Source organism: Schistocerca piceifrons, chromosome X (genome assembly GCF_021461385.2).
Source record: "Schistocerca piceifrons isolate TAMUIC-IGC-003096 chromosome X, iqSchPice1.1, whole genome shotgun sequence".
Lineage (NCBI taxonomy): Eukaryota > Metazoa > Arthropoda > Insecta > Orthoptera > Acrididae > Schistocerca > Schistocerca piceifrons.
Genome location: NC_060149.1, coordinates 361,392,957 through 361,410,436, shown reverse-complemented (window position 1 = coordinate 361,410,436; position 17,480 = coordinate 361,392,957). Strand labels below are relative to the sequence as shown.

At 38.4% G+C, this 17,480-nt stretch overlaps 1 protein-coding gene across 1 annotated transcript in view; it reads left to right on the top strand.

Annotated features, from left to right (window-relative positions):
* Positions 1 to 17,480, top strand: part of LOC124722941 (rho guanine nucleotide exchange factor 17) — a 649,460-nt gene that overhangs the window by 586,242 nt on the left and 45,738 nt on the right. Inside the window, exon 13 of the mRNA XM_047248104.1 lies at positions 14,536 to 14,811. Coding sequence (XP_047104060.1) covers positions 14,536 to 14,811 — 276 coding nt within the window. The remainder of the gene's footprint in view (positions 1 to 14,535; positions 14,812 to 17,480) is intronic.

Genomic DNA, 17,480 nt, shown 5'->3' with positions numbered 1-17,480 from the left:
ATAACAGCTGGATACATGTGTCTGGACTTTCTGTGTTTGACACACCATCTTGCTTTACTGGTACATGAAGACTGAATTGTTTCTAACTTGTTCTATCTGTGTGGTGAACTGTAAGCTCAAGTGAGGCTAGCTGAAATTTTGTAGAGACTCTTATGAACTTTTCTGCTCATGTGGCCACATGACAAATACATCATCTGTATCCCACTACATATGTTTTATGTGACATGTCATGAGATATTTTCTTTGAGTATTTCCTTGTGCAAACTGGCAACCACAGGTGACAGTCTGTGTTCTATGACCAACTGTACTGTTTGTTCATGATATAAACAGAAATAAGGTTGAAGTGAGTAAAAATTTGAGCAGTTCAGACGTGCAGCTCCAACCTTTCCACTGATCATTTATATAGACATGTCTGGTGGAATGAATCATTAGTGTAGTTTTAAAGTTCACCACTAGGTCATACTCTCTTAGGTGGTGTTCATATATTCACTGCATAAAGTCGCTAACTCTTATATAATACTGGCCATTTCCCCATAGCTTCACATGTGTACGTATCTGTCACATGCAATGAGCACATCTTTTGGTCCATCTTCTCTTCCTCACTCTCTGCCCATCACCTCCTCACCTCCCTCTCTGTTCATCTCTTCCTCCCACCTCTCAGCCCATCTCCTCTTCCCTCTCCTCTACTCTTTCTGACCATCTCCTCCACCCCCCCCACCCCCCCTCCTGTCCATCTTATTCACCCCCTCTCTCTCTCTCTGTCCATCTCCTACTTCCCCTACCTCAGTGTACTTCACCTCCTGCCTCCTTTCTCCCTATCCATCCCTCCTGCTCCCTCTCTCCCTGTCTGTCCCCTCCTGCTCCCTCTCTTTCTCTGTGCTCTCCTCTATCTATCTCAATCTACTCTAGGCATGCCTGTCCACATGTGTAGACCCTGCAAAAGATGTGGAAAACGTAGGTTGGTACTACTCACCCAACATGCCTCTTGTGCAGCACAGCCTATACACCAAGGGTTTGGAAACACTTTTTTTCCCATGATGTGTAGGGTACCATTCAAAATGGGTTAATAAAGCAGGCTGATACTATTCCAGCACAACAAGTATGTTGTGCTGTGCAACCTGCATGTCAAGGGCAGGAAAACCATTTCTTGGCCTTGATATGTAGGCTGCCCTGCAAAGCAGGTCAATAACACAGGTCGATACGATACCCACCATAACACCTGTTATGCAGGGCAGTCTATACAGCAGGGGCTTAAAAACATGCCTGTCCATGTCTCCAGAAATATTAGAACTAGTGTATTACAAACACTCCCCAGTTTGGTCCACTCAGGGCAAGGAGTTTGTGTGTCCGATTTGACCCACTTCGGTGCTGGAGCCTGGGAGGAATTCTTTCACATATATACCTACTCCCATAGCACACTCTTTAATGTTCCTGGATGTCTCATCCCCCCAGTGACACTACTGTAACTGGTCACAATTTCCTGATGGCTTTAGTAATTTAGTCATTTTTCTTTCAATGCAACTCATGCAGTCCTCTTCAGTTCCTCTGTATGTTTAGTCATCAAGCAAATGGTAAAAATTCTGCTTGCATTCTGTGAATAGGAGCAGCATATAATTCCTTTCCATTTTCTGTTTCACTTAATTTTTTTACATTTAATTTGGTTTCTTTCTCTGTTTACTGACTGCTTATTGGTCTACTACCGTCTTTTAACATCACTACAATTGCCATCCACACTTGTCTCTTTACTCCTCTCTCACCTTTATATCCTAATATCTTCCTCTATTTGCTCTCTTCTATTACCTTCCATCCCCTTTCATTATGCATTATTATATATTTACTATATTCATTCAAATTTTATGAGGTATGTTCAAAAAGAAACCAAACTTTTGTACCACCTTTATTACTTATTACACAACATTTTAAGCACTGTCCCCTTCAAAATAGTTACTGGCAATACACCGTTCCCATTGTTTCTCCAGGAACACATTTTGGGAGATGACGCACAGGTTTCTCATTGTATTGTCCTGTATCTCCTCTATGGTTTGGAAATGTCCTTTCAGCATGTTTTTCAGTTTGGAAAACAGAACAAACGTCTGCTGGGGCTAGGTTCAGGGAATATGGTGGATGAGGTACAACAGGAATGTGGTGTATTGCCAGATAGCTGCAGACAAGGAGTGACACGTGAGCTGGTGCATTGTCATGATACCTTATCCAACTCTGGTTTTTCCACAATTCAGGCCTCTTCCTGCACACAGCATCCCTCATGCACACTAGGATTCCCTAGTAGCCATCCTTGTTTACCATATGATCACATGGCACAAATTCATGATGGATAATGCCTTTGTAGTCAAAAAACACAACCAATGTCACCTTGATATTTTACCACCTGATGCATGGTTTTTTTGGACCCTTTGCCCACGCATCGTGATGACTGCACCTTTGTTTCAGCATACACCCATGTCTTACCAACTGTTATGATGTTCTCAAGAAAGTGTTCATTTTTCATTAACAGTGGCAAGCAGTTCCTTGCACATTTCAACATGGGTCTGTATCTGATCTTCAGTCACCAAACGCAGTACGAATTTTGCACTGACACAGTGCATCTCAAGTTTTTCACTCTAAATTTGATGGCATGATCCTATGCTGATGTCCACCTCCTCACCAACTTCCAAACAATTAAACAATGATTTCTGTTAATCACAGCATGAACGCTATCCACATGACCATCATTTATTGAGATGGCAGGACATCCAGACTTGGAATTGTCACAGACTGTCATTCTGCCCTATTGTAAACATTTAAACCACTCATACTACTGCATGTAACTCATACAGTGCTCCCAGTATTCTTGTCTAAGAATTTTAAATGTCTCTCTGAACATCTTGCTGAGTTTGTAGCAGAATTTCACACATGGACACACACATTGTTCTTCAAGCTCCTTCATTGCATTAATCCAATGAGCAGGCTGTACACAAGCTTACTTCACCAGCTGTGGTTTGCTTGCTAATTGTCTAAACCTGCTGCTAGGTGCACTCAGTAGTTGCAGCATGCTCTCTCTGATGGTTGGTGTGATATTTCAGAAGTTCTTTTTCTTTTTGAACACACTTCATATAGTGTATCTAGTAATGAAATTTACAACTATAATAACACATTGGAAACAAACTGTTTTTTATGAATTAAAGAAGTGTTCCACAGTAAAGGTAGTGAATTAAATGCGATGTCCTGAACTCGAATTATCAAAAATATTCTTGATAACTAATCCTACTTCATTGGTGTTACTTTTTTGTGGAAAAGTTATTACACTTGCTTAAATAAGTGGGTGTTTTTCAAGAGATCTGGTATAATCCTAGGGAGTGACAATTTACTCTCAACATAAACAAATGTAATGTAAAGAAATACATAGAGAGGAAGAACCCTTATTGTATGATTACACTACTGTAGAACAATCATTGGAAACAATTACTTCTATAAAATATCTAGGAGTGAGCAGTTTGAAGTAGAATGACAACAAGGAATTAACTACAAATAATGCAGATACTAGACTGAGATTCATTGAAAGATCCTCAGGAAATGTAGTCCATCAACAAATGAAGTAACTCACCAAACATTCATCGGACCAATACTTGAATACTGCTTGTCAGTATGGGATCCATACCATGTAAGGCTGATAGAGGAAATAGAGAAGATTCAAAGAAGAGTGGCACATTTCATCATAGATTCATTTAGTAAGCAAAGAATAATCACAGAGATCTTATAGATCTTATAATTAAGTTTTCCCTGAGACATTTAAGCCTCATCTTTATCTGCGATAATGTTGGAAGCTGAAGAAATGAATTAAAATTTGTGCTGCAGCCAGGACTACAAGCCCAGGTCTCTCTTGCTTACTAGGTAGATATGCTGACCATTACATCACTACAGAACTATGGGCAACAGAGCTGCACAAACTACCCAAATCGAATGCCCTCCCCAACACAAAACCCAATTCACATCTTCAGCTTATTTTTCCCCTACAGCGTCACTGGTAATAATGACAATGTAAGGCATTAATAAGCTGAAGATGTGAACTGGAGTAGATTAGATTAGTACTTGTTCCATAGATCACGTATACGACACTTCGTAATGATGTGGAATGTGTCAGGTTAATAAAATGTGTCTATACAAGATATTACATTACACAAAATATTTATAATTTTTTTGAGTGTGGGGGGGGGGGGGGGTTTAGGGGGAAATTACCCACTTACTATATCCAAAAATTCATCTAATGAGTGAAAGGAGTTGCCATTAAGAAATTCTTTTAATTTCCTTTTAATTGCTATATGGCTACTATCTGTCAGACTTTTGATGCTATTAGGTAAGTGACCAAAGACTTTTGTGGCAGCATAATTTACCTCCTTCTGAGCCAAAGTTAGATTTAACCTTGAGTGGTGAAGATCATCCTTTCTCCTAGTATTGTAGCCATGTACACTGCTATTACTTTTGAATTCGTTCAGATTGTTAATAACAAATTTCATAATTGAATATATATATATATATATATATATATATATATATATATATATATATATATATATATATATATATATATATTTGTGAGGCTACAGTGAAGATCTCTAGCTCTTTAAGTAAGTGTCTGCAGGATGATCTTGGATGAGCTACAGCAATTATTCTGATTACATGCTTTTGTGCAATGAACACTCTTTTACTCAGTGATGAGTTACCCCAGAATATGATGCCATACGAAAGCAGAGAATGAAAATAGGCGTGGTAAGGCTAATTTACTCAGATGTATATCGCCAAAATTTGCAATGACCCTAATAGCATAAGTAGCTGAACTCAAATGTTTCAGCAGATCTTCAGTGTGTTTTTTCCAGTTCAACCCCTCATCAATGCATACACCTAGACATTTTGAATATTCTACCTTAGCTACCGATTTCTGATCGAAGTCTATATTTATTAATGGTGTCATTCCATTTACTGTGTGGAACTGTATATGCTGTGTTTTATCAAAGTTTAATGAGAGCCTGTTTGCAGAGAACCACTTAATGATTTTCTGAAAAAACTTCATTTACAATTTCACCAGTTAATTCTTGTCTGTTGAGTATGATAGCTACACTTGTATCATTGGCAAAAAGTACCAGCTTTGCACCTTCATGAGTATAGAATGGCAAGTCATTAATATATATTAAGAACAGAAGAGGACCCAAGACCGAACTTTGTGGCACCCCATTCTTGATCATTCCCCAGTTTGAGAAATCACCAGTTTTTTGCATATTATGTGAACTGCTTATTTCAACTTTCTGCACTCTTACAATTTCACCAGTTAATTCTTGTGTGTTGAGTATGATAGCTATACTTGTATCATCGGCAAAAAGTACCAGCTTTGCACCTTCGTGAGTATAGAATGGCAAGTCATTGATATATATTAAGAACAGAAGAGGACCCAAGACCGAACTTTGTGGCACCCCATTCTTGATCGTTCCCCAGTTTGAGAAATCACCAGTTTTTTGCATATTATGTGAACTGCTTATTTCAACTTTCTGCACTCTTCCAGTTAGGTATGATTTAAACCATTTGAGCACTGTCCCATTCATACCACAGTACTTGAGCTTATCTAGAAGTATTCCATGATTTACATAATCAAAAGCCTTTGAGAGATCACAAAAAATCCCAAATTAGTGAAAGTATATATATAGCATCTTCTGTCAAAAAACCCTTCTGGAAAACAAAATGACATTTTGTTAAAACTTTATTTTTACAAAGGTGTGAAGCTACTCTACAATACATTACTTTTTCAATAATTTTTGATAAGGCAATCAGAAGAGAGATTGGGTGGTAGTTGTTGACATCAGATGTATCCCCTTTTTTATGCAGTGGTTTAACAGTGGCATACTTTGGTCTATCTGGGAAAATACCCTGCTTCAGAGAACTATTACACATGTGGCTAAGAATCCCACTTATTTCTTGGGAACAAGCTTTTATTATCGTGTTGGAAATGCCACCAATTCCATGTGAGCTTTTATTCTTGAGAGAGTTTATTATCTTCCTAATTTCAGAAGGAGAGGTGGGTGGAATTTCAATTGTATCAAATTGTGTGGGTAAGGCCTCTTCCGTTAACTGCCTTGCGTCTTCTAATGAACGTTTAGATCCCATTTTCCCTACAACATTTAAAAAATGATTATTCAAAATGTTTTTGAATTCCTGCTTGTTGTTTGTCAAGTTTCCATTTGATTTGATGGTAATGCCATCATTCTGTACTCTTGGTTGCCCTCTCTCCCTTGTAATAATATTCCAAATTGTTTTGATTTTGTTATCAGAGGTATTAATGTGAGATGTGATGCACATGTTTCTGGACTTTTTAATAACCTTTCTTAATGTAGCACAGTAGTTTTTATAATATTTGGCTGTTTCTGGGTCATTACTCTTTCTTGTTGTTAGATACAATTCCCTTTTGTGGTTACAAGATATTTTTATTCCTTCAGCAAGCCAAGGTTTTTTGCACGATTTCTTATAATTAGATTTAACTATTTTCTTGCAGAAACAGTTTTCAAATTCTCTTACAAGTGTATCATGAAATAAGTTATATTTTAAATTAGAATTTGGTTCCTTGTACACCTCATCCCAGTGTAACTGCTGAGTTTGTGTTGGGAGGGCAATCGACTTGTATAGTTCATGCAGCTATGTTGACCATAGTGCTGCAGTGGTGTAATGGTCAGCGTATCTGCCTACTAAGTATGAAAGACCTAGGTTCAAGTCCTGGCTGCGACACAGATTTTAATTCATTTCTTGAGCTTCCAACATTATTGTAGAATCACAGATATAATCAACCAGCTCCAGTGTCAGACACTGCAAGAGAGGCATTCTGCATTGCAAAGTGGTTTATTGCTCTGAGAGTGTATATTCTTAGAAGAGTCAACAAATACAGTGCTTCCTCCTGTGTATATCTTGTGAAAAGACCATGAAAATAAAATTAGAGACATTCAAGCACACATGGAGCCTTACAGGCAGTCATTATTCCTGAAAACTATTCACTACTACAGGGTGAGGCAGTGAAACGGCACGATTTCGATAGTGGTTGTCGGGCGCGGAGGGGGGTTGCGAGAGTGGGGGAAGTGACCTTGGGCGTCTAGAGTGGTGGAAGTTTCAGTAGCCATGGAGCGTTGGTCGAGTGCGCAACGTGCATATGCCGTAAAGGCATATTACAAAAACGCGGATAGTGTGGTTGGTGCTCAACGCGCCTTTCGTCGTGAATTCAACCTGCCGCCACAGGCTCCCGTGCCATCAAGGAAAGCCATTCTCCTTTGGGTTAAAACCTTTGAAGCTACTGCTAGCACAACAAAGAAAAGAGGCGGCAGCACAAAAACAATCCGGACACCCGAGAACATTAATCGTGTGCGCGAAGCGTTGGGACGAAGTCCGCGAAAATCCGCGAGACGGCACAGCGCAGAACTTGCTCTCAGCAATCGATCAGTAAGACGGATTTTGAAGAGTGACCTTCACTATCATCCATACAAAATTCAGGTAGTGCAAGCCCTTAAACCTAATGACTACAATAACCGTATACGCTTTTGCCAGTCAATGCTTAACGTTATTGAACGAAATGAAGAAAGAGTGCATAACTTATGGATGAGTGATGAAGCCCACTTTCATCTTAGTGGGTACGTAAATAAGCAAAACTTCAGATATTGGTCCTCAGATAACCCGCACGAACTTCATGAAAAACCTCTTCATTCTGAAAAAGTAACAGTCTGGTGCGCAATGTCATCTCGTGGAATTGTGGGGCCCTATTTTTTTGAAGATGAAGATGGCAACACAGTGACGGTAAACTCTGGACATTATGCTGACATGTTGACCATTTTTGGTCTGCCTGGAATTGATCGACATGATCCAGATGCTGAAATACTCTTCCAGCAAGATGGTGCAACAAGCCATACTGCTAATGTCTCAATGGAATTGCTCAGACTTGCATTTCCACGACGTCTAATCAGCAGGAATGGCGATTTCCCCTGGCCTGCCCGTTCACCAGATCTGACGGCACCAGACTTTTTTCTTTGGGGCTACCTCAAGTGCAAAGTCTTCCAGGAAAATCCACCAAGAACAAAAGAAGACCTGAAGGAGCGAATTCGACAGGAAATTAACAACATTCCAGTACAGATGCTACGAAACGTCATGGGACAATTTCATCTCAGGCTTAGACAATGTGTGCAAAACCAAGGACGACACCTCACTGACACCATATTTAAAAAATGATTGTTTTTAAGTTAAATCTTTAATTTCCACTCTTGTACTTCAGATCCATGTTCAACTATTATGATTTTACTTGTAAATAAATCTTTGGTGGTTTTACAAAATCGTGCCGTTTCACTGCCTCACCCTGTAGAATAGGAAAGGAAGGAAGTGACATTAGTACATGAAGTACCCTCCACCCCACACCACAATGTAGCTTTTGGGGTATAGATGTATATGCAGATGCAGAAAAACTTCATACTGCGATCTGAATAAATGTTGATGTTACTGCAACCTACATATCTTAGTTTCCCTCTGCTGTTTTATCCTCCACACTTCCCTCCAATACTAAACTGATGATTCCTTGATGTTTGAGAATGTCTTCTATCAACTGATCCCTTCTTTTAATCAAATTGTGCAATGAATTTCTTCTCTCCCCACTTCAGTTCAGTGTCTTCTCATTAATTAAGTGAGCTAGTCATCTAATCTTCAGCATCATTCTGTAGCAACAAATTTATTTATTTTTCATTTTTTGATCTCTTTTTCTAGTGATATTGGTTACATCAGTATATACAGGAATGTGCTTAAAAATTTTTGGCAGTTGCATAAAAACAAAAAATCCACACAATTTTTCATGCATTTGTGATAAAACAGTGCAAATTTAAATTTCACACCATATGAAATAAAAACAGTTTTCTGTATGAACACACACACACACACACATACACACACAAAACAGTTTCAGGCAGAGTTGCAAATATATAGCTGCGTATACGTGCAGTTGTCAGCACAACATCAAGTGATTTTGTATGGGATTTATAGATGGATATCTTAATTAAGGATTTTCTATGCTTTGTTCCAAGATCTCCCTTCCATGATAACAACAAGCTGAGACAAGGTGATATCTTACTTCCTGTGTGAATGTAGAAGGAGTTTTTAAGTTCCTGATACTCGTTGTAATATACAATTTGGCTATTTCAAGATCTTTGTCACTTAATGTTGCATAGTTTAGGGTTGATGGATAAAAGTTAGTTCTGTACATTCAAAAACTATGTGCAGTTACTTACACCTAGTGCTATGAATATGTTTATTTTTGTTCAGCTGTACAATTTATTTTTAAGGATCTATTTTTGTGGAAATGCCTTGGTGATAGATTTACAGTGCACATACTTTTACAGTTTAAATAATCTACATATGTGTATATTAGCTGCACTGCCCCACGTAGGTAGACTGTACGAGATTTGTGAATGAGTAAGACCATTAATATTTTTTGGTAAAGTGTCATAATGGACAATTTGTGATATTTATCTAAGGAGAAATATATTTGTGCTACTTTTTGAATAGATTATCATCCTATGACATGAAAGTCCCCACCATCAATTCTTCAATGAACTTGTGGGCACTTAGTTTATCCACACAAATAGCTGCACATAGCTTTCTAATGTACAGAATTAACTTTCATTCACACATGTTAAAATACAAGATAATTCAGTAAAGACAGATAACTAAAAGTATAAAACTTACAAGGGAACAGCAAAGATAAAAATACACATCAGAAAAGTCACCTATAAGGACCACTAATCTGATGACACACAAGCATAAGAATTTATCACTGCCACACAGTGGCCCCCACCCCACCCCACCCCACCTGCCCCCCCCCCCCCTCCCCCCTCGCACACACACACACACACACACACTCTCCAGCGATAGAACCTAGCACCCAGACTGTCTTGATGTTAGACTTGATCTGGAGACTGACTCTTGTATGGGTCAGTGTAGAAGCTGCCAACTGTGGTGGTGATGTGTCTGCAGGCTGTAGGTAGGGATTAGTTGACCATCCTGAAAGTGTGGTTTGATGCAACTCTGTGTGCACACACTGAAATGGGTTGTCTGAGTGAGATGTGGATGTATTTCTCAGAGGCATATGCATTGTCAGTTCTGTGTAATGCACTAAAAACAAGGCAATCTGTAGTCCCTGATATTGCAGTTTTGTTGACTATCTTCAGTAAGTGTTCTCCGTGCAGGCTAACTTCTAGCAAAAAGTGTGTGGGGAAGTTGGTGCCCAAACTAGGGTCAGAGACATTTATGAGTATTAATGCCCAAGTGAAACGATTAGAAAGACCAGTTTCAAAGGTGAACATTGTGGGTGTAAGTGCTCATAATGGATGTGTTACCTGCTTTCAACCACACTTAAACATCCTATTTGTTGTCTTGTGCATGGCTGGCAGGCAGCATTCTGATGTTAGAGCCAGTATCTTTCAGAAATTTTGTGCCTGTATTATTGTCTGCTATGCAAATTCTTTTTGATGCAGTGAAATGTGTATGTGGAAATGGCTGTTGAGGATTGTGTGTAGACACTGCACTTCTACTGTGAACACCCTGACTGTCTGAGTAACTGCACGATGAAGTGCACTTTGCAGCATGTTGGCCAAAATGTTTGTCATACCAGCATTTGCAGCTGATGCTATTTTTTTGTCATTGTTATTTTTGTGGCCAGGTTTAATTGGTCCTTGATTGGACTGTCAGCAACCCACTGTTGCTGTTCCATGTAAATCTTCCTGTCAGGCTTCCACTGCAGTTCATAAGCTTCATATTTCCTCAGAAACAATGGGCAAATGTTGTGTCATGACAGCTGCACAGTATAGAACTATCTCCTCACATGAACTAGTAGGAATATGTCAGGTTTTGCTGGTGAGTGCAACAGTGTTGAGTGTTGTCATGGCAACTCTTGTGAGTGACTCGAGCATTGTGTATACTTTATCAGTAAGCTGCAACAATTTTTCATGTGATTTATTGGGGCATATTGTCAATGCTTTTTGCACTTGCGCCTGTAGTTGTTGCTGCAAAATGTATAGTAATAAACCATTGCGAACTCTGGAGCCACCTATTAGCTTGTGTAGAGGTCACCAGAACTCTGATGGGGCCTTTTCATCATGTTTCTTCTGATATATTACTTGTCCGACACTGAGGTTGGTTGATTTCATGGAGCAAGAAACCAACTTGTTTCAGCTTGTTGTATGCTCTCTCTGGCAGCCAGGGCACAGTAATGTTCAACACCAATGCTGTAGTTTGTTGGTCCAAATTGCTTGCCATCAAAGTAAATTTCTCACAGTCATTGTTTACTTGTAGCTGCCAGAATATGTTCTCCATCACCACAAACCAAGTTTGCTGTTTGGTGTGTATAAATAGTGGGGCCAATAATTGCAGGTGCAGTGCAGATGAACTACTGGATCTGGTAGATGAATAACTCATTGCATTAAACTGTAAATGTGGCATGGAAGAACTGCTGGAACTGATCGACTGATATCTCATTACTTCAAACTGTGGTTGCAGTTTTGTTATAGAGCTTGTTGTTACACCTTGTTGTACACCTTGTTGTGAACCAGGAATACTTATCTGAGCCAAGAGAGTCTTTAAGTCTGGTTTAAAGTCTTCTGCTTCAGAAAAGAAATGTTCACTATGCTGTAATATGTGAGTGTTGCAGAATTAACACTGTTTTTGTTGTAATGGATAGGGTTCACATTCAGAATAGCAGAGAGAGAGAGAGAGAGAGAGAGAGAGAGAGAGAGAGAGAGAGGGAGAGTGAGAGAGAGAGAGAGAGAGACTGCTCCAAAATCTGTACATTGTCATGTAGTTTATTAATTTTGTCAACAATGGTGTGGAATAACCTGTTTCTGTCATTCATTATGTTCATACATATTTCTGCCGTTTGTGAAAAATGCTGTGCTGAAGGCACAAAAGTTCTTAAAATGGGCTCACCAATTATGTGACCTCTTGGTTTATACACATAAATAACTGCATGTAGCTTTTGAAAATACAGAATTATTTTTTATTCATGAACATTAAAGTCCAAAAGCACTTGGTAAAGACAGATAACTAAAAGCATACAACTTAGAAGTTCATGGCAAAGACGAAGATGGAAGTCAGATAAGTCACTTATAAGTACCACTAAACTCACAACATACAAGCGCTATAAAGTGCCACAAACTTCTGAAGTACTTAACTACCTGAGATTGATATCAAGATCATCTGCTTTGACTGCCTTATTTGCTTGTATACTCATGAAAGTTGTTTTAATTCCATTTATAAAAGATCTTGCACACCCTAAAATATTTGTATGCCCTATTGTTCTCTAAACATGTCATCTATAGGTCATTTTTAGATTCACTGCTAATTACTAGAGACATATTATCAGCATATATGATCACTGTTTCATTTAAAGCTTCTGGCATGTCCTTTAAACGCAGAATAAATAGTAATGGTCCCAATACTGAACCTTGTGGTTCACCATATTTTACCTCTTTGAATGTTGAAAGCACATTTTCCAACCTCTTACCTTTTTTATGTTTAAAGCTACACATTTTGCGCATTTTTTAATAAATGACTTGATAATATTTATTGCTCTGCCTCATATGCAATAATGGTTTCATTTTCCTAACAGAAGTCTGTGAAACACACAGCCTTTGACAGGCTGAGAAATATACTGCAGACTTGATTCTGTTTTTCAGTGCACTCACTACAGATGCTTTGATGTTTGCAACTGCAACCTTTGTAAATCTTCCATTTTTGAAACCAGCCCTATTGATTATGTTTTATTTCAATGGCTTCTCTTCTCTTCTTGTCTGAATTGCTTCTCAACCATATTTCACTTCTGTAAAAGGCTACATTCCAGAAAAATATCTTCAGAAAGGCTTCCTAAAACTTAAATTTGTATTAGATACTAACCAATTCCTCTTTTTGCAGAAGTGCTTACCTTGTTATTGCCAGTCTACAATTTATATGCACTCTACTTCAGCTATCATCAGTTACTTTGCTGACCAAATAGCAAAACTCGTGTACTACTTTTAGAGTCTCATTTCCTAATCTAATTCCCTCAGCATCACCTGAACTGTTAGCATAAAGAACTAGAATATCATTCACACATTTTCATCATGATATTGTATAAGTTGTAAATTTCTTTTAATTTTCAAATTTGTGTCTTTTATACAAAATACTGCAGTTCTAAGCTATGGTCACATAAACAATTCAAGAACTAGGAACTTTTTAATACTATATTAATTGTTATAAATTGATAAGCAGAGTCTGATGTTTTAGTGAATATTTGTGTCTTTTGTGCAAAAAGAGATTATGATCTGAACTATGATCACATGATGTGGTAAGAATGGTAAACATCCTATTACTTTTTCATGTTATTGTTAAGAATATCCATGCATTTGTCTTTCTTCAGGTTTAGTCATGGTTTGAATTAAAAAGACTAAGTATAATTGTGTGTAAGTGCTTTTTTGTATATAATCTCCTGTATATAATCATCACATTAATTCATGTTGTCTTATCTCATCCTCATCTGACTTGTCCCTTGTCAGTTTGTATTTATGTACACAAATAATGAAGAGGATCAATAGAAGAGTACAATACACTAATGTGACTACATTCTATTACTCTTGTTTTGCTTTTGGTGCTATTCATCTTATATCCTACTTTCAAGATGCTGCTCATTTCATTCAGCAGCTCTTCCAAGTGCCATGATGTATCTGACAGAGTATCAGTGTTACTGGCAAATCTCTAAATTATTATTTCTTTTCCCTGAAATTTTTCCTTCTCCTATTTCTCTCTGGTTTCCTTCACTGCTTGCTCAATGCACAGACTGAATAACATCAAGGGATATGCTATCTCACTCCCTTCACAACTACTGCTTCCCTTTCTTGCCCTTCAACTTGTTAAGGACTACATTTCACTATTGTCCTTGTTCACACACTGCAGAACTATTAGTCTTGTTCTGATGTCAGAACAACCTCAAAACAATACAGACAAAGTGGCTGATGTAAGAGACAGTTGTCTGTTCTGACAACAATATTACAGTCAAAGAACTATGTGCAGTGATAAAAAAAATTAAAAAGAAGTCAGAAAAAAATTTCAACAGAAAGACAGCCTACACCACTAATTACTGACCATTTTTGACATGAGTAAAATGTCTTGTATCTAAACATGTATTTGCTTACAAAAATATGTTTACAAGACTTTTTTCTGGTTCTGAGCCATACTACCTCCTGCAAGAATTTGGGATACTTGTCACATAGATTTAGCAGTTATCATCTTTTAACTGTGTATAGTGTACTCAGTACCCCAAAACTTAATACCTGTAACAGAAAAGGTAAATTTTTATAACTTACCGTATTTGTTACCAAAATGTATTAAAATGTATGGAATGTTCATAAATAAGAATAACTGGTTGGCAATATTTTTCTTTATCTACATAAAAGTGCAATTACCTGATATACGCATATCACTCTTTTTGTATTATGTGCACAACAGCAGTTCTTCTAGTGATGGTGACTATGAAACAGAGGAGTGTGTTGGGGCAGATGAAGAACAGAAGAACAATTCAATGGAGCCAGTCAGTATAACAGCAACACCAAGTGAAGTGAGCATAGCCACAGTGCCTGCCTCAGAGGATAGTGACAGCATGCAGCCCACCATGTGGCTCGGTACTGAAGATGGCTGCATCCATGTCTACAACTGCACTGATAACATCAGAATCAAGAAGAACAAGATTAAAATTCAACATGGCTCATCAGTACATTGTATCATGTGAGTGTCCTTTTTTTTTCAATTAATTTGGGCAATCCGGTAAGCTATAGATAGCAGTGCTCAAGTTGTGTGTTGTGCTTCTTGACTTCCATAGGGATTGGATAAAGTTTTACAGTGCAACACAGTAAATAAAATTTGCACTTATGAGAATTTTCAGATATCCCATTTCATAGTATTTTTTATGTCATTCTGATCGATGAACCATTGTCAGAGTGAATGTTTCTCCATGAAATTACCTCACTGAACTGACGGGTCCTCTTTACGTATTCTGAGTAAGGAGCATTTGTTAAATATAATATCCTTTTTAGTTTGTATCTCATAAAACCATGACAGGCCCACAAAGGATTTCTAAAAGTATCACTTTCATATTAGATCAAAAGGCAAGCATACATGCTGCATATTACTAGCTCTCATCCCTAAGTTTTCCTATTCGTTACTGTCCCAGTCACTTTTACTGCTACTCTTCCATTTCATTAGCAGAAGTTTTTGTTCTGCTAATAGGTGACATTTCTTGTAACTGTTGCTGAACTATATATACAGGGTGTACATAAAGTCCGGTAACTCTTTCCATTATTTATTGCGCAAGAACTAAACATTGTACAGATATCATAAATATTGCATTTTGAAGAGAAATTCTGAAAGTTCTTTTACAAACATTTGATATGCAAACCATGAGTGACCCAGCTAACTTTAATACAGTAATCGAATTCTTGTCAATATTTCCATATTCTCTCCCAGACCTCTGCTACATCACATGGTAGAGGTGGTACATACACCAGATCTTTAATGTGTCCCCACAGAAAAAAGTCACATAGAGTGATATCTGGTGATCGGGGAGGCCATTTCATGAAACAGCTGTCCTCTTCTGTAGCACAGCTGATCCATTAATGGCAGCTCCATGTTCAGGTACCCACAAACTTCATGATGAAAATGTTGTGGGTTGGCAGAAGAGCCAACACCGTGTTATTAGAGGAAGCCGAAAGGCACACGTTTTAGCTCACGCAGGCTGGCGTGAGGTCTGGAACAGGTCAAGGAAATTAGAATTTAGAAAAACGGACGTAGCTGGCAGAATACTTAACTTTAATCCGTAAATGGTGAACATCGCTCTTGACTGTAAATTATTCACAATATCAATAGTAACTGAACATGGCGCCTTGCTAGGTCATAGCAAATGACGTAGCTGGAGGCTATGCTAACTATCGTCTTGGCAAATGAGAGCGTATTTTGTCAGTGAACCATCGCTAGCAAAGTCGGTTGTAGAACTGGGGTGAGTGCTAGGAAGTCTCTCTAGACCTGCCGTGTGGCGGCGCTCGGTCTGTAATCACTGATAGTGGCGACACGGGGGGCCGACGTATACTAACGGACCGCGGCCAATTTAAAGGCTACCACCTAGCAAGTGTGGTGTCTGGCGGTGACACCACAGAAAATGGGGTGGAGCCCCATCCTACTGAAAGATGAACGGAGAGTCCAACAGCATTTGAGGCATCAGCCATTGCTGCAACATGTCCAAATTGGAATATCGAGTGACATTGTTCTCAGCAAAGAAAAATGGCCTGTACAGTTTTTGATGTGGCAAGGCACAAAAAACATTTACCTTTGGGGAATCATACTCAAATTCAATGCATTTGTGTGTATGCTTTGTATCCCAGATTCAACAATTATGCCTATTCACTTTCCCATTAGTGTGAAAAGTGGCTTCGTCACTAAAAATTAAGAGGTCAACAATGCTATCTCCATCCTCATTCAACTGTTGCAACTGCGAACAAAACTCAAAACCCTTGTCCTTGTCATCATCATTGGGCTTCTGCACTCGCTACAATTTGAATGGTTTCATCTACAGCTTCTGTCATAGGACTTTCCACAGTGTCATTGGAGCCATTTTGAGTTCATGGGATGCACAATGTGCTGATTTCTTTGGACTCCTTATGAATGTTGCTTGTACATGCTCCACATTCACTTCACTCACACTGAGACGTCAGCTTCTCTTTGCCAGGCACAAGCAACCTGTTGTAACAAATTTGTTGTGCCAGTGGTAAATGGCCTTTCTTGTTGGTGGCTTCTTACTGTACTTGGTTCTAAACATCTATTGTTTTTGTCAAACTCCAACACACAGAAAGCAGAACTCCGCACCTGACCTTGCCATGTTTGTGACTAGCACTGACCATCGGCAGATTACCAAACTACACTGTGGCGGTATACATGAAAAAACTTTCAGAGTTTCTCTTCAAAATGACATATGTATGATATCTGTACAATGTTTGGTTCTTGTGCAATAAATAATTGAAAGTGTTCCTTGACTTTATGTACACCCTGTGTGTGTGTCTATCATAAAGGCAAGCATATACTAGCTCTTATCCCTAAGTTGTCCTATTGTTTACTAATCCCAGTCACTTCTACTGTTACTCTTCCATTGCATTAGCAGAAGTTTTTGTTCTAGTGATAGGTGATATTTCTTGTACCTATTGCTGCAGGCATAATATCCACATTGTGTCAGTCCAGATTTTATCCATCATTAATGCATTCCCGTCTTTACAGATTCATTTAAATATTACCATGATTCTGTTTGTGCCTGACCACTAAACAAGAAAAGTATTCAATATAGTATTTACAAAACATTTAATAAGCTAGATGAATATCATCAAATTACTGGAAGAGAACATGGTACCAAA